This window comes from Pectinophora gossypiella, chromosome 6 (assembly GCF_024362695.1).
Source record: "Pectinophora gossypiella chromosome 6, ilPecGoss1.1, whole genome shotgun sequence".
Classification (NCBI taxonomy): Eukaryota; Metazoa; Arthropoda; class Insecta; order Lepidoptera; family Gelechiidae; genus Pectinophora; species Pectinophora gossypiella.
In genome coordinates, this window is record NC_065409.1 from 11,733,027 (window position 1) to 11,752,070 (window position 19,044).

The 19,044-nt window shown below is 36.8% G+C and overlaps 1 protein-coding gene across 1 annotated transcript in view; it reads left to right on the top strand.

Moving 5' to 3' along the window:
* The first annotated feature begins 8,038 nt into the window (after positions 1–8,038).
* The window catches only part of LOC126367555 (T-box transcription factor mls-1-like), a 35,487-nt gene continuing 24,481 nt past the window's right edge, over positions 8,039–19,044 (top strand). Inside the window, exons 1-2 of the mRNA XM_050011135.1 lie at positions 8,039–8,292; positions 14,572–14,689. Of these exons, the coding sequence (XP_049867092.1) occupies positions 8,214–8,292; positions 14,572–14,689 (197 nt within the window). The 5' untranslated portion in view covers positions 8,039–8,213. The remainder of the gene's footprint in view (positions 8,293–14,571; positions 14,690–19,044) is intronic.

Below are 19,044 nucleotides of genomic sequence, written 5' to 3' on the forward strand. Positions count from 1 at the left end.
ATGACTTTCTCAGTAACAGAACATTATATGTTAAATACAATAATGTCCTTCATGGTCCTAAAATGGCATCCAAAGGGACAATGCAGGGCGCTACACTCTCGCCCTTGTTGTACAACATGTACACATCGGAGATATGTAAATATGTAGATACTAGTAATGTAAATATTTTACAGTTTGCTGATGATTTAGTGGTGTATAGCTCTCATTCAAATTTATTAATTGCAATGCGTAATATTAATACGGCCTTGTGCCAATTGGACAATTACTATAGTAACAGATTACATTTAAAGATAAATGCTTCTAAAAGCAGTTTGATGATATTTGGTGATGACAGTCCTACTGTAGATATTAGGTACAGTGGGGATGTCATACAAAGAGTAAATCAGCACAAGTTTTTGGGTGTAGTTATTGACCAAAACCTTAAATTTGAGGACCATATTAAATATATTAGTAAGAATGCTTTAAAAGGTCTCAATGTTCTGAGATGCCTTGCAGGAGTATCTTGGGGTGCAGACCCTAATATATTGTCAATGTTGTATAAATCCATTGTACGAAGTCACTTTGATTATAGTACTTTAGCATATTTGAATAGTTCTTATGTACATAGACTAGATATTATACAGAACAAAGCTTTGAGAATTATATCTGGAGCTATATGTTCAACACCTATAAGAGCCATGGAGGTTGAAACCAAAATCATGCCTTTGGTTTTGAGAAGGATTGTGTTAGCTGAAAGATACTGTGTAAAATTGTTGTCATCTCAAAACAATTATGTAATTGAAAGAGTGGTTCCTCACCTGATACCAGTCTCGGGTCCATTGGCTGATGCAGTTGACATCTTGCAAAGTGTCTCTCCACATTTGTGTCGTATTTATCTGGAAATGCATAGAAAATGTTCTAATATCATTAAGCAGTCTAAATGGCCTTGTTACAATCACTCTTTTAACAGTATAATACATCCTATCACAGTTATCAAATCCACAGTATGTTGTAATAATGACCTGTTAGCATTTTTAGATGATAACCAACCATTTTATACTTTATACACTGATGGTAGTAAGGGTGATAATTATGTAAGATCAGCTGTTTATAATCCCCAAACTAAGTTTGCTCAAAGCTTTGTTCTTGATAACCAATGTTCTATATTTACAGCAGAGGCTTATGCAGTTTTAGAAGCTATAAAAATGATTCGACTTGTAACTATTAGTAAAAGATTTTTAATTTTAACTGACTCTTTGAGTCTTATTGAAAGTTTAAAAAAGATAAATATCTCCTTTAAAACTAATTATTTGCTGTATATAATTAAGCACTATATATATGAACTATATTTAAAAGGAATAGACATAGCTTTTATGTGGATTCCTTCACATAGAGGAATTTCTGGCAATGAAATAGCGGATAAGACTGCATTTGAAGGGATTAACGCATTAGATGTTAAATGTATTGTAAAGGTTCCATTAACTGATTACTATGGTTTGATAAGAAGCGACGTACAACAGCTCTGGAAGGACGCGTGGAAAAAGGATCAAGAACAAAAGGGCAAATGGTATGGAGAAGTACAAGAAGACTTACCAACTAAGCCATGGTATTCGAAGCCCGAATACAAACGTGCTAGCCGAGAATTCATATGTACCATCAATAGACTGAGATTTGGCCACCATAAGACACCAGCACATCTTACAAGACTGCGAATAATTGAGCAGCAAACTTGTCCGTATTGCAATAGTGAAGACTCGCCCGACATAGAACATATGATTTTTGTGTGTCGTCAATTTTCTATTCAAAGATTAGTGCTTGCGAGTGAAATCAGTGACATTATTCAAATTGACAATCAAGTAACTTCCTCCCGCCGCCTTATTGACCTACTACATAGTGAAAAATGTCTCGCTCCATTATATAAATACATAAAAAACACTGTTGTGAATTTATAAACATATTTTGTGCTGTGCTTGTGCTACGTACAAACTAAAATAATTTAAAAGACATGAAACGAAGACTTGGCCCAAAGGACTTGATTCCAGGCCATAACCCTTATAAAAAAAAAAAAATAGATGCTTCTGTAACAGTTAGATGGCGCCACTAATATGGGCACGAAGAATACTCATGTAATAAGGGGGTAGGCAGAAACACAAGCTTGATAGCTAAGGTCCGTCACCAAATAAAACAACACGCAGAATCTTATATTCGTCCAAAGATGAATATGATGAAACGCATCATCGTAACAGATAAAGTCCATTAGGAATTTGGGAAAGGACATTTGTGTTCGCAGGTGGGTTACTTAAATAGTAAGTACATTAGGTATTTAGCTTGACTCGAGACTTGAGAGTCTAAATCCGCAACTTTTGTTTTACCAGATATTTAGTAAAGTCAAAATAATGAGCAGTTGGAAGAACTGTGATGTATATGGTTCGAATCCATCACAGGCCTAAAACAAACCTATTCGATTTGTTTTAGTTATAGGTACCTATACAAAATTATGTTACCACAAGATTTTAAATGATTTAGGTGTAGGTACTCAATACTCAACCAACTGGCGATTGAATTATTAAAAATTTTGTAACTTATAAATATTATAAAGTTTTAGCTAGTCTCAGGCGTCTCAGTTCTTGTTATTTATAAATCCGCAATAGGTTACGTAATGGATTTTGTTTGCTTCATAGGTACATTCTCTGGTTTTCATTCTTGAGATGAGCGCGCGCGCATCGACTTGATATCGAGGGGAGTAAAGCAAATAAGTACTTGCTTATTAATTGCTTCATGGGAAATGGGCTAATTATCTGTCACCACACTTCCTATCGAAAGGCACTGGAAGTTGTGGAACGACAGAATAACGGGCGTCAGTTTATGTATACGTACTTAGGTATGTCACAGATTTGCTTCTCGAACGGGGAACGTCAGTTTGAACACCAGTACCGGACTTGCATCAATGAGTTATTAGAGCTTTCACTAACACAGTTGGCTCAGCCATTATAGACGGCGATACCTATTACGTTGATCTAACACAGAGCTTAGTGAGATGTGGGTATTTAGTTCATCTTGCAATGGATGTCAAATCAAATCAAAATCATTTATTCAACGTAATTATCATGGATAAACTTGTTGAAGGTCAATGTAACATTTTTGAATTTACGTCATTTCGCAAGGTGTTATGGCTGAGGAGAAGAAATGACAAGAAACTGCAACAGCAACACATCTTTTAAATCATTGAGGGTAAATTACAAGTTACTTTATTACTAGAGAAACACATTCAATACCAGACATTTTTATCATTTAGGTAATCATTAATCTTAAAATAAGCTTTTTTACATAAATTTATATTTATTCTCTGACAAATTTAAAATATTATCTGGTAAGTATTTTATTGTAAAAACGTACCTATACATAACCCCAAAAAAGATGAATTTAATTTACTTAATCTAGAATTTCGAACAACAATTTTATTTTTATTCCTTGTATTAATGTACCTCTGACAACCCCATACGGATATAATCGTGAGCTTATGTTCTATTGTTACTATGTTCCTGTCGAATACCATAAAAACGTTATGAGACAAATCTACAATAAATGAATCATAGCAAAATTCAATCAAACATCCGGTGATTAGTACATTGTGCAGTTCAGTGAGTAAGCGAATGCCAGGATAAGATAATAGAGCCTACAGGAGTTGGGGTGATAGCCACCTTGTACTAAGTAAGTGATAAGTTGTGGTGATAACATCTACGGAATAGGTGCGTCAGGGCAATTAGAGTTCACGGGAAACGCACAAAAAGGGCATTTCCTTATGTAGGTACCTACTTAAGGAGGGTGATAAGACAGCAAAGCGTAACTCAATGACTGTCCACTTATTTAGTCTGCAAAGGGCTGAATTATTCTACTGAATAGGTAATACTTATTGCTGATATAATTGTAATTTGTTGACAATGCGCAGTTACTAACATAGAATAAGCAATAATTTTCTAAGTATAATGTGCAAATTGCAATACTTACGAATTGATTGTTTTCTATAAGAATTTCTTCAATACGTGTGGCCTTTTTAATACATAAGACATGACTGCATAGACATAATTCCCTTTGCCTTGCCCTTCGGGGAAATAAACACACACACACACACACTTTACACTTTTTTGGCTTTTCGGCGGGAAACGGGAACGGGACAGTTGCTTTCTTCATTGAGTAATCTAAATAATTAATACGAAGTGGTGTTTTGTGGTTAATGATCGCATTAAGTTAGTCGGAAGACATTCGCGAGTGTTATTATATTGGAGTATTCAATAAACAAAGTGTATCTGCCTATTTTCGCTTCGTGCCGGGAAGCCGCTTCATAACTCAAAAGTTTATGCGGACTTTTGAGTTAATTCGTTTGGGGTTCGGAGTAGGAGTCTACTTCGAGGGTGGGGGCTTAGGTTTCATCATCATCACCTTTCATCATTTCAGTAATCATCAAGAAAAAAAATACGTCAGACATGGCTGTATGGGCATAGTTCCCTTTGCCTTACCCTTCGGGGAAAACCAAAACAAAAAAAAATTACACTTTTTTCTGGTTGAATTTCCCCTTTTTTCTTGGTAATGATTAATCAAATGATGGAAGGTGATGACTATGAATGATGAAACCTAAGCCCCCACCCTCGGAGCAGACCCCTACTCGGAACCCCAAACGAATTAACTCAAATGTCCGCATAAACTTTCGAGTTACGAAGCGGCTTCTTGGCACGAGGTGAAAATACATAGATAGGTACACTTTGTTTATTGAATATTTCGATATAATAACACTATCGCGAAAGTTTTCTGACTAACTTAATGCGATCATTAACCACAAAAAAACCCTTCGTATTAACCGCCCCGTTCCCGTTTCCGCCAAATTGACTTTTTAGATTTAGAACCCGATAGAAGTAAAAAATTACAGGAATAATAAGAACTAGGTACCAAATTATTTTTAAAACTAAGTAAGTAGGCAATTATACGTTTCGATTTTGTCTTGATTTTTATCTGGCTGAATCTTGGGCTGAATACTTATGAAACATGCAAAAGAAGAGAAATTATAAAAAAAAAAACAAAAATAAAACATACTTGCTTACCTACCTACTGGCCGATTATCCTTAAAACAATCGCTAATAATGCCATTAAGTCAAATTAAAAATAATCCTTTTTTTTCTTTTAATTATATTATTTGGCTGTTCAGTAAATACTTTTTTCACATTACGGCCAGTTATTTATAAGGTTTTTATTTCAAACCTATTTTAATATTACTCATTGTACCTATCTGTTTTTTTAAACAACATAAAATAAAATAAATAAGTAACTACGAAAAAACGGACATTGCACCTATATACCTACTTTTTACTTTTTGTATTTATTTTATATGGAACGAGAATTATGTTTTGCATAATTTTGGTTGTTGTTTACAATAAAGGAAACCTACCGTTAAAAGGAACAACCTACGTACTAGTAGATATGGTTACTCGTTCGTACCTACTTGTATGGGGTGTATGTAAGTGACATCGTAACAAATACTGAGAGAGGTGATTCAGCTCATCAATCTGAGTTAATATTAAGTGGAATTTTAAATCGCAAAAGTATACAATTGAAAATAATTTAAAAAAGAAACATGAATTTTGCGACGATAAAATTTCACCCCCTCAGAATTCATTACAAAGTCATTAACACCCTGTATAACTATATGCTATAGAATTGCTGTTAAGTAGTCTCCCTAAAACTCGAAAATGGCTAAACCTATTTGGCTAATTTTAGTCTTCAAATATTCGTGGAAGTCCAGGGAAGTATTACCTAAACGGTGATAAAATATGGAAAAGAGTTACACGAAGTAAGAAGAGAAAAACTAACCTCATTATCTTTAAATAATACTTATTTTATATAGGTAAGTTTTACTTAAAAAAAGTGTTATATTCACAGTCGAATCTTGTCACCGGCCACCGGCGAAGTATAAAATTCCATTCAAATAACAGCTAGGTATTTATAATTACTTAAATTATGATTAAGTACTTCATCATCACCAGCCCATTAACGTCCCCACTGCTGGGGCACGGGCCTTCCCAAAGGATGGATAGGGAGATCGGGCCCTAAACCACCACGCGGGCCCAGTGCGGATTGGTGGTTATTAACGACTGCTAATGCAGCCGGTACCAACGGCTTAACGTGCCTTCCGAAGCACGGAGGAGTTCGAGATGAAAACTTTTTTTTTGTGGTCACCCATCCTGAGACCGGCCTTTGCGAAAGTCGGTTAACTTCAATAATCGCAGACCGAGCGCGTTTACAGCTGCGCCACCGAGCTCCTCAAGTTTTACTTAAAAAAAGTGTTATATTCACAGTCGAATCTTGTCACCGGCCACCGGCGAAATATAAAATTCCATTCAAATAACAGTTAGGTATTTATAAGTACTTAAATTATGATTAAGTACTTATCAACATTAAAATGACATCCAGGATATGATCTTCCTCTTTACAATGCCCACTAAGTACTTACTTTTACATCTTATAGTTAGGTACTCACATAAAATCTCCTGTAAACCGCATTCCGGTACCTAATTAGGTACTACCAGGAAGGTGCCATATCCGGGGTTGTTCTCAACGTGGGAATGTTGCAATTCTAAAAAGGCCCCGATTCCTGCAGACACCGCCTAATTTTATTTTAAGTTATAACCATCATTTTCATATCCGTCGAAAAGGAAAGGGACGGATGATTCACAGCTCTTAATATTAGGAAGAATGAGTAAATGAATAAATAACCCGGGCGAATCAAAAGGTACGTCGCTGGTATGCAATCCGTTTGACGTGCTGTCTACTTAACTGGTTATTGACGGATGTAAAATTTTTAGACGGTTGGTTTAGATTTGTGCTTAAAATTGACGTGTGTTCCATAAATTTTATGCTTGTCGATTACCCTTCCTTTTCGGCGGATAAGAAAATGACAGATATAACTTAAAATAAAATTAGATGGTATTTACAGGAATTAGCACCAATGGCTGCTTTTTTTTTCAAATTGCTCTTTCTTGTAAGTAATCTGTTTTACGCCTTTTTACTGCCGAAAATATTCCCAAAGTGGGAACATTCCCGGGAACACATAATACCTAACCTACCCGGGTTCTTAGTGTTGAAATATCTGGCGTCTCATATCCCTGATTAACGCGGTAAGAACCCGGTATTATGTCTTTTAATTATGATAATAACCGCGTAAATCTCAAACAATGTATTCCCGGGACGGCACATCACTAAGTACGGGTCAGGTAGGTACTACCTACCTACCAGGAACTTCTTTTTTTGTCATTAACTAAGTACTTGGCTGGATACTCAGAACTCTACTCAGCTCTCATGGCCGGCTGTTAATTTATTTATTTAATTTTATTCGGGTGGCTTACAGCCTCTTTTACAAAGTAGATATTTATATGTGTAAACAAACGCCAATTACAAAGCTACCACAGGTGAACCTAAAACATTTTACATGTCAAACGGGCTCAGTCACCTAACCTAAAATTAAATAAGGTTCCTTGTTCAGCAAGGTTTTTAAACTTTGAGTACTACTGCAGAACAGGTCAAAGCGAGAATCAGTATTGAGCTTATTAACTAATCTTAATGTTCTAGGAAAGAAGCTATTGTTTCTATTACTTACTCTGAAAATAAATTGTAAGTACATTAATTAAATTATTAACACTAAAGCATGAGTAATTTCAACCAACAAGTAGTAAATACCTAGTTCCCTACCCCTACACACAACTTACACCTACATAACCTACATACAACTCTACATAGGCATCACAAAAAAGTTTTTAAGTGAAGAATATCAATCGATTCTATGCGCCTACACACAATGAATTTGAATGGTCATCGGAATATTGGGTCCGATCGCATGTCGAGAGGGCGGGCGGGAAGCTGGGTGAAAGCGGTACAAAGCTGCGAAGGCTTTGACGGCGCCGCCATTAGTCATCGTTTGACCAATCAGAATGCAGCGAGACTGAGGGGGCGGGGCGATGCGCACGCGCCGCCTGCCCACGTCTCGCAACTCAGTACACATGCAGCTGTCGCGTTGACACCACGTATTATCCCTCCTCCGTTTTAATTATGAACTTTTTGTGACTGCGTGAAATATATTTTCTTACTTGTTTCTTGAACTGTTCTGGGGGTTTCTTTATTTGGAGGTTCGTTGTGAAATGGTACTGTGAAGTGACCGTACTAGTGACTATAGTGAACTTGGTATCAACATGATGATGGATCAGGCGCACTTCGGAGAGTATCTGCTGAGGCAGCAAATGTTGCACGCGGCTTCACTTAGCGGCTTACGTAAGTTGATCCCTATGCAAATTGATAACATAACATAACAAATACATACTTTACTTTGCACACACAGGAAATACAAAACAAAAGAAAAATAGAAATAGTAAAATAGACTAAATAGCAATCTCCTTCAGTCAAGTCAGTTGATGTAAATTGACTGTTTTTTTTTACATTTATTTTATATTTAGGTACCTACGAGTAACCTATCTGTTAGGATTTACTTTAGTGTGTCAGGATCGAAACAAATAGAATTCCCTGGTATCTGCTTACCCCGGTGGAAAATAGGCGTTAGTTTATGTACTTATTGCATAAAGCAGGATTCATGGAAAAAAAAATAGCCTATAATGCCACAAGTTTATGTCGTCACTTTCAGATTCCTTACCCGAAAAATGCATGATCTTCAATAGAACCTAAATAATAATTTATTACTTATTTGCAACATATCGTTTATATAATGTGCTTGTAATGGAAAATAAAAGTATATTTTTTATTAATTAGGTAGGTACCTACCTATATGGTCACGCGTTGATGTCTTTTCTACCGCAATACCAGCGCTGTATAAAAAAGACATCAACGATAATTTTCATAGTCTTAAAATTAAAATGTAATTATATAAAACTAGATGACCCGGTGTATTTCGTATCACCTTTTCCATATTATATCACCGCTTAAACCTTCCCTGGACTTACACTAATATTACAAATTAGCCAAATCGGTTCAGTCGTTCTTGAGTTTTAACGCGACTAACGAACATCAATTTATTTTTATGTATATAAATTATACAACTTGTTACTTGTTTACGTGTGCTTTAGTAATTAATTAATTAGCTTATTGATGTCGTTAAATAAGTTAAATGTCATTGTCATGGTATTTTTAAGGAAAGTTTTATTTTTTCTTGTTCAAAAAATATATATTACAAGACTTTTTGCTCTATATAAGCATAGACATCATTACTATTGCAATCCCTAGGGGTGTAGACAGATCACTTTTTGTATAAATACCTAATTAAAAAAAATAACGTCACTACAGTCACTATTTATACCTACCTAAGTATTAATAAAATGTTTAATCGAAAGAGGAATGTTAAGGGGCTAATTATAAAATACTTTCAGAATAGGCAAGTAATAGGAACTGCGTGCTAACAACTTCTCATCACGCAATCTCGCCTTTCGAAGTAGACAGTAGACAAATATTCGTTTAATGGATAAAAAAACTTCCTATAAATGCAAATTTAGAGCATTATATAGGTACCTATGGTATCATCACTAATTTAAGAGCCACGCTCTTGTCGGTGTAGCATTCTTCATGCTACTTTTTTAGGCAAAAAAATAGGGCAGTGGTTTCCCTATTGCCTTCTGCCCGGTACTCTGTCTGACGCGATTGAGATGGCGCCCAGAGTAAACCAATGATAAGTTATTCTTTTATTTATTTACTTGCTTTATAAAAGGCTAAATACGTAAGTAAGTATAACCGCAAAAAATATACCTATGTGGCAATTGATTGCCATATTTTACTGAGTTCAACTTCATCCAGCCGACGAATATTGATTTATTACTTAATTAAAGCTGTGAAATATTTCAATCTATGTCATTGTCGACTACTTGCCTATTAAAATACATAGTGATTACATATTTTGACTATAGCATTTTGTTTAGGTAACAAGCATATTAACCTTGTCATATTATGCCTTTGTGCAAGTTGCTATTATATGAAATGACTTTTAATTAAAATATCAAATAACTATAGGTTATTTATAATAGCAAACTAGGTATAATAAGATTAAGAGGTTATTATAACTATTACTGGCCTATAATGATCAGTATATTAGGCAAGAAGTTGTAACCAATAAAAAGATAGGTAAGTATGTACCAACTAAAATTAGCATAATCAAAAAGTATATTAAACAAGCAAGTTTTTGAGGGTAAAATAAAAATATTAGGAACTACTTAAATTATAAAGATAATAAAACACCTTGCACATAAATTAACAAAAATATACCTACCTATTAAGAAGATATATTTAGTTAAGAAAAATATATTTATTTAAAAACCTAATTCAAATTGACATTGGTATGTTTAACCGAACAACATCTTATCGTTATTGACAACCTCTGACAACGAGTTTAACGTATAAACATAATTAACTGATAATTATTTTCTAAATAACTAAATAGTATATACTAATAAAGAACTAGTTATTGGCCATATAGGACAGTTAGACGGGCCTTACGTAAGGCGGCTCTATTGAAGGCGGCATCCCGTGCCGCCATAAAGAAACATAAACGGTTCATACATAATCGTAACTAACAGATATACTTACTCAAAATGATATGATAGACAGATAGACAGTAATAAATACAGAGTGTAAGTGACATCGTAACGAATTCTGAGAGGGATGATTCAGCTCATTATTCTGAGTTAATATCAAGTTGAATTCATGAAAATTTTTGTGTGTTTGTGAATTATTTTCAGTTCCATACTTTTGCGTCGGAAAATTCCACTTGATATAAACTCTGAATCATGTTACACCCAGTACGTACAGGTACTAAGGAGGATGATTCAGATCATGATTCTGAGTTGATATCAAGTGGAATCTTCTTGAAACTTTTAGTGTTTTTTTAATTTATTTTCAGTTCCATACTTTTGCGTCGGAAAATTTCACTTGATATACTTAAACTAAAATCATAAATCCAAAAAAAAAAATCCAAAATCATATATGAATCATCCTTCAAAGTTTTCGTTGTGATGTCACTAACATATATACAGGATATCCAGGGTGGGCAGAGCTATAACTTCAATAAAAGACAACTTGCAGTTATAACTTGATGATAGAGTTATAAGATGGTTGTGATGAATGAACTATTATGGTATGGCTCTTATAGTCTTTTTCTATCGTGTGGGTTGTAAGGTAGTACTAACCACATTAACCCTGGTGTCAGGGTTACTATTGAGCCGCCAAAGGCCTAAATAAGCATCATCATATCACGCATCATCTTACTTTCGGACAATCGGGTGAAAAGCCTGTAATGTCATAACCAAAATAGGTATGATAAAGTACAAAAAAAGCAAATAAGCCAAATTGCAATTTGACATTTGCGTATATAAAAGTAAGTGCGCAATGCAAACAAATGTCAAAAATAGCAATATTGCTTTTTTAGATGAATTGTTTTGATGTGGCCTTTTTATACATCCTATTCTTATTTATCCATATGAGTTGTCACGTCGATAACAAACCTCACAAAAACCCTAGTGAGCTATGAAGTAATATGACTTAAAGAAGTTGTATTATAAGATAAAAAGATAAAAGTAAAAAAAAAGAAACGTGAAGATTTTTTATTTGGTAGCTACAAACTGGATAAACGGAAAATAATATGTACCTACTTAAAGAATTCTCCACTAACCTAGTCTGTGTAATTGGATATATGTTATCTATCCTATTACTAATAAGTACCTAAGTACGTCTAATAATATGCCGACTATATGCGTCTTTTATATGCGCAACCCTCGAGTGTCTTTATCAAAAAGCACCGCTTGACATTATTATTAATCATGATAGCCATAAAATGCTTGTTTTGTTTGTTAGGATGAAGTATTAACTACATGACATAGTAATAAGTAATCATGTATCTCATACTTAGTTAACTACTTATATAGAATAAGAATAAAATAAATGTATTGCCAGTAACAGAGTTATTTGAGGAGCTCGGTGGCGCAGAGGTTAATGCGCTCGGTCTGCGATTGTTGAAGTTAAGCAACTTTCGCAAACGCCGGTCATAGGATGGGTGACCACAAAAAAAAGTTTTCATCTCGAGCTCTTCCGTGCTTCGGAAGGCACGTCGGTCCCGCCTGCATTAGCAGTCGTTAATAACCATCAATCCGCACTGGGCCCGCGTGATGGTTTAAGGCTCGATCTCCCTATCCATCCATAGGGAACGCCCGTGCCCCAGCAGTGGGGACGATAATGGGCTGATGATGATGAACAGTTACCTATATAACTTTGAATCTTTGGTGGTTGAACAAACTTATGTTTTAAGTTTTTATTACAAGTCACTGTGTAATCCCTATGGTCATGTGGTTCACCGGCTTGCTTCTGAATCGGGTAGTGCCGGTTCGAAGCCCGGTACCGGACTTGCACCAATGAGTTATTAATTTATCTGAAGTGCACTTTTTACCAACACATTTGGCTTGGCCATTATAGACTGTGATACGGCCCACCACCTATCACGTGAATTCAACAAAAAGGATGTAAGTATGTTATGTTATTTCGAATTCGACTGTTTTTTTTTTTGCGAACTTATATCACATATTATAGAGTATAATTTAACGTGTCGTATATTAAATAAGACGAAGTTAGTGGTCAATCGATGCAAGTAGTTAAGCAAGTATGTATAATGTGCGGCGCGTTTGATGCGCTCCCCTGCGGTCGATAAGGAAACATAAACTATTGGTACATAACGAGCTGATTGAATTGAGTAGGGCTGTGCCAAGAGATTTATTTTTAATAACTTCATACTGACCTCTGTATAATACTAACCTGATTAAAATATACATCCATTGGAGTGACAGAAGAACAGACAAATAACTCATTTATATTTTTTTATTTTAAGGATTGTATTTTATTTCATAGGAAGTGGAAAAACATGGAAGAGGCCTACGTCCCCGTGAAATGAATTTAGGCTGATATAGATAGATTTTATTTCAATTTTGGCTTCCAAATAAGTATCTTTTTGCCTTCTCAGTTTTGAGCATAGTAGCCAGGTATATTTTGTAAAAAAAACAAGTACCCACTTTACAAAAACTAGTGTAGTTTCAGTACAGTAGTGTAGTTTCCACTGCCCAGAGCTAAGTATTTTACTTTGGAATTATCTGCTGTTTTCTTTTTATGTATAGGATTGCCAGTATGTAAACAAATATCAAAAGAAACATATTTGTGTATTATTAAAAATATTGATATTGTAGATAGAGAAGTAGCGAGTGACAACCCTGCGGATTGTTCGCGACAAGTCCGTTTCATTTGCATGGCGGTATAAATTCGCCAAAAGACACAAAACTTTATATTTATGACTAATGTTTCAATATAGCATTTAAATATGAAATACTATTTGCAGGATAGCAAACATGTAGTGATAAAACGGTACATAAATTACGTGTAAACATAAAACAGATTTGTTCATTGAGATAAGATTTCTTTTTATAAATATGTAGGTACCTACCTACCTATATGTTGAATTGTTTTATATTATTACTTTTTCAGTTGCTTTAGATCTTTGAGGACATTGATGTATAATAATATTACTATTTGTTTTTTCATGTTATTACCCTCATTCTTTGAGAAGGTGTTGAGATGTGGAATAATATTTTTTTAACCTATGAAGTATCTACTATTTTTTTATTCTCTAAATGTTTCATACACGCGCCTCGTATTACAATATAAATTATAGGAATTATTTTGTATAATCCTATAAGTACTAAGATTTGTAACCATTAATGGTCACGAACCAACGACCAGGTTCACATTTACCTTCATTTAAATCGTGGGATCTTTGAGCTCTATATAAAAAATATGGTTTTGAAGTTAATATTGATATATCAAAGCGAATTCATCGACGGTAATAAAATATTTATTAAAAATAACATAACTAGTATTTATGTATGAAGGAATAAAAATATGCAAAGTTCATATACTTATTTAACTTGGAAGTATTCTCTGATTAATTAATTAAATTTAAATACTCTTTTTATATCAGGCTGTGAAAATATACAATTTGAGTACTTACTTATTACCTACTTACATTGTTATTATAATCAATTACGAGTATTAGATATTATACTCAATAGCCATAAGACAGTTACGTAAAAAATAAGTATATCTTATTTTAGAATTAACTAACCTTTTATCTGTTACGATTTTTGTTTGGCCTAGTAGTGATTGCCATTCGACTCAAATTTAAAAATTCCTTGAAAAAAGTTGTCACTACAAAACATTGTACAAAAATTGTGTCTAATGATTAAAAATATGAATCCACAGCAAACAGTTTGCAAAATAACAAAAAATTAATAATACTAGTTGTAAAATATTATCCTTCAATGAGTTTAATCATTGTAAGAGGTTGAATACTTATACTTTTTAATTTAAGTACAGTCGTGTAATCTTTGTAAATTACTTACGTTGAATTTTGTTTTATTTTTACTTTTTAATTTACAATAGTTTAATCTTTGTAAATTACGTTTAATTTTGTTGTAAGTATTTTTACTTTTTAATTTACAATAGTCCGTTTGTCCTTAGAGCATCGCATGGGCGCGGACGCGGAGCCGCCGGCATGTGAAGCTCGCTTGCTGAACGGAGACCTGTGGAGGCGCTTCCACGACATCGGCACCGAGATGATCATCACCAAGGGGGGACGGTGAGTACTCTAAACTACAATTCAAAAATTAAAAAAAAAGAAATATCTTTATTCAATAGGTAACATAGTTACACTTTTAATCGTCAATTTTTACATAATGAACGTCTCATCCGCCTAAAACTGTATAGCCGGGGAAAAGAAGCCGCAAGCAAAACCTCGGCATAGAGCCCTAGACGTTCTTTAAAAAAAAACATAAAATATATACAATTGAGTAATTTAGCTGCCTAATATCAGTTCTCAGATAGTTAATCCCATGCATTCATATCTTATTATTATTTTAGAAATTTTACGATATTATTTTAGAAATTTTTCCCCAAAACTCTTTTGAGAAGTTAATATGAGATAAATTAAATATTACACCATCTTACACCACATTTTATGAATTTGTGCTATGTCCAACAAACAGTCAAAGTCGTCAATCATTTTTCCGCCAAATAGATTAGGCAGTAACTCGATTGTCTGAAAAAATGAAAAATTATTGCACGGAGAAAATAATCCTCTATTATTATACCGGTTGTTCCTGTTTCTTCAAAAGTTTCCAACAAGTAGGTATGTTTTCCCGGTCTGGTACGTAATAAAACAATGAGCAATATACAGATTATTTAATTAGTTTGCTACGGATATTCTCAAGAAGATTTATCTGTTAACTGATATCGAAATACATCTAAAACATACTTACTTAAATACGAATTTCATTAAGCAAATAACACGGGCCACTGCCGAATGTTGCTGCCGCATTATTGAAATCATTTTCAAAAGGCTACGACTGACGATGATGTATACTGGCAATTACTTGGGCAAAATAATGACAACCTTCGAAGACCAATCACTCATAATGTCCACTCAGAAAACCTCACCGTAAATGTTGATAGGGCAATATAACAGTCTTAAATCGAGTCTCGTATTAAAACACGTCGATAAATGAACCCCCAACAGCGCGACAACCTTATGGCGCTGCTCTTTCTCATACTTAGACGAAAGAAATCAATAATAGAAAATATTTACCTTTGTCTTATGGTGGGCAGGGAACCTACATAAATTATTAAACCCTGAAAAAACTCTCGCCAACCATCTACATATTATATAGACAATTAAATGATGCAGCTGTCGCAATCCAAGAACCAAATTTGAGAAAACACATTACTCGTCATAAATTTCAAAATAACAACAAAAACTTAACGAAAACCCATTAGGGCTGCCGAATCTGACGCGGGGCTTGTTAACGGATAATTTGGGAGCCCGGCCGAGACCTCCGTCATAGACAAAACAAACAGCTGCCTCGACGGCAATTTGTGCATTTCTCTAAATGGCCGAGCACAAATTACACCTTATTATAAGCTTGTTTGCTTTACGACGGAACCCCTTCAATTATGTTTTTTTCGTGATCGATAATGTGGAGCGAGCAGTGAAGAAATTACACAGTCGTGGCGATGTGGGCGCCTCCGCCGTCCTGCGAGCGAGCTGCGCCCGGCGACCCACCGCGCGCGGCCCGCCCGCATTACGTACGATCACAGCTCAGCTCGTCATTAGCGGCTGCCAACCCTGCAGCTGCCGCTGGCCGCGACCCAAGACAGTTCCCGCAGACCTGTCTCGGCATCGACATGAGAGTATTCAATAATTATCGGCGTGTAATTACCGGTCGAAAGCCGACGTGTCCCCGGCCACAGGCTATTAAGCATCCGGCAAAAAATTTGACGGTTTTCGCAAACGAATATCTGTCGTGCGCGAGGGCTGTAGCGGCGCGTCTGCGCACTGTCGCGGTCGCCGCGCGTAGCGGGTTTTTGCGTTCGCGGATAATTAGCAGGGCTCATCTGCGTGCTGTCATCGCCTTACACGTTTTTTTCCAAGCGGCCGCCGGCGCAGACCACCGCGCGGCCGGCCGGTTAACATTCCAATAATTTACCGCTTTATCCGGCGGTTGGTGAATCTCGTTAGCTGCTCGCCGTCTAGAGGTCACTTTTGTTTGTTTTGTATTAATGATGCCGCGTGAGAGAGGCCGGGGGCGCGCCGGCGCCGGCCCTGGCGCCATACGAATCGAAATGGGTCAAAAATATTTCATTTATTTCTCGTATTGAACCCTAGTTGCGGCGTGCGTGCTCGCGGTAATTGAGTTATTCCCTTTCGAGTCGAGAGAGAGCTTGCAAAGGAAGCGAGTTAGAAGGTTTAGTACTGTTGAATGTAACTCGATGCTTTTAGTCAATGTTCAAACAGAGGAGTTAAAAGCAGGTCTCATTAAGTTTCTTTATCCGGAGTGTTGTAGAGCTGGCGGGGGTGGTGTTGGGGGCGCGGGGTCGGCGGGGTTGATTAGAAACTCAAACATTGGGGGGATTTGGGCGGTGCGAGTGTGGCAGGCGGCGCGCGCGCACCGGAGTTAACACCTGCGGCCGCCATCGCTTGCTCTATGTGTTAGACGTTGGATTTGTAACCTCAGTCTTCCCCAGTTTCCCACCTGTGCCCGGTGTGAATTGGATCGGTATATAATACGTCTTAAAGTTGTTTCTGGCCGCATACCTGAGCAGGTTCCCCAATGGCTTCATTTGTATGCTTATGCATCTCTTCATCAGTAGTAACATTGCAATGTTGACTACATTCATTATAATAAGTTGATCCAGCTTAACGACGTGTGTATAACGTAACAAGTTCTGCTCTACATTACAAATAAGAAAATAAACGACCGACCAGACGGTGACATGTTCCATCTGTTGCTATTCAGAGATAATAGTGAACCCTCAATAATCGTCGTACAAACAAACACTGGTTAGAATAGAGTGGAGTTATTTATTTTTTCTCAAAACCGAAATATGACAAATGGGCGCGGTGCGGCGGCCGGCGCGGGCGCACGCTCGCGTGTCGTCGCGCGGACCTCCCGCCATTTTAAAAACAAACACACAACACAAAAACTCGTTATTTATTCTCGAGTTATTCGAAGAGAAGGGCGCGCCCGAATTCGCTTAAAAAAATTGTAAGTTATAATTAAAAACGTCTGAGACTGTATAACCTCACGTTTCCTTCAGATCGAAGCTTTCTCTGTGACAGGTTTTATTGGTGCGCGCGGAGCACGCATGTTGCGGGTAGCGCCGACCTTTCTTCCGGTACAATTTGAATTGATTGCACTTTACTACTTACTTACCTAATTCATTTAATGCACAGCACAGGTCTGTAATATAAGGTAGGATTGTCTCACATCAACCAGCCATATACCGTGTAACGAGCAGATGCCCGTCGTCGAGTCGTTAAATAAATCTGAAATATGGTTTTCCCAATTTACGAAATAGAGTCGTCTAATCACATCCCCGATCTCGCGCTCACGAGTTCGTATCAGGGCCAGCGCTAAGCTCATTCCGGCGCTTGTTTTAACAGAAATGCCGATTAATTGATTCGATCTGTGTCGTAATTAAAATGGGTGATTAGGGCGCGGGTTCGGCGCCGGCGCCTCAAAGCGTCGCCGGCAACATTCCTTTTGTTTTACCACGGGTCGTTTGTCGCCTGCACGGTGCGTGGGCCCGAGGCGGCCCCGCTCGCGCGAGGCGGCGCGCGCGTTGGTGCGAGCGAGAGCGGCGCGGGCGCCGACCGCCTGCCGCGCCGCCGCCGGCCGCCCGCCGCGCGCCCCGCCCAGCACTACCACCGCTAATAATCAGATTATGACAGTCCGACGTCGCTCAGCCGCTGCCTCCGTCTGCGCTCACTCCGCTCACTCCTCACTCGTCACTGCCTCGTGGAAACCTGACATTACAATTTCACCCGACCTCGCGATAAGAGGATAACAATCGACACGATCGTGTGCTCAACTACCTACTTATACATGAAATTGACACATACTTAAATAAATATAAGGTGATCTTAATTACAATAACAGTTGCTATTAACTATTTAACTGAATGAGATACCGCTGATGATAACAATTACTTGCAATGTTTACATTTGTTATATTCCACTCATCACGCTTGTACTCCCTACGCTGCGTTGGGCGGCTAGTACGACGTAAGTGTTGAAGTGGAACTAATATTTCATTGTTGTTTTATAAACGGACCCATGGTCAAAATTGCTTTAATACTGTAATATCCGTAAAACGAGGTTGTTTGTCACAACTTAAATTTAATAGAAAACGTTTAAAGTAATGAAAGCTTAGATGAAATTGTAAGAAATGTGGTCATTCGATAAAAAGCGTAACGTCATTGGACGTAATGGGTAATTCCGGCTAGAGCTGGGACGGCATCCGAAGCACGCGCCGCGTAGTCGCCGCGATCATATCGCCATCTCCAGGGAACCACACCTACCCTGATTTGTCGAATGTCACGAGCCCGGGGACACCTTCCATCACACTCATCAAATGCGCTGACTTAACAACATTCTAA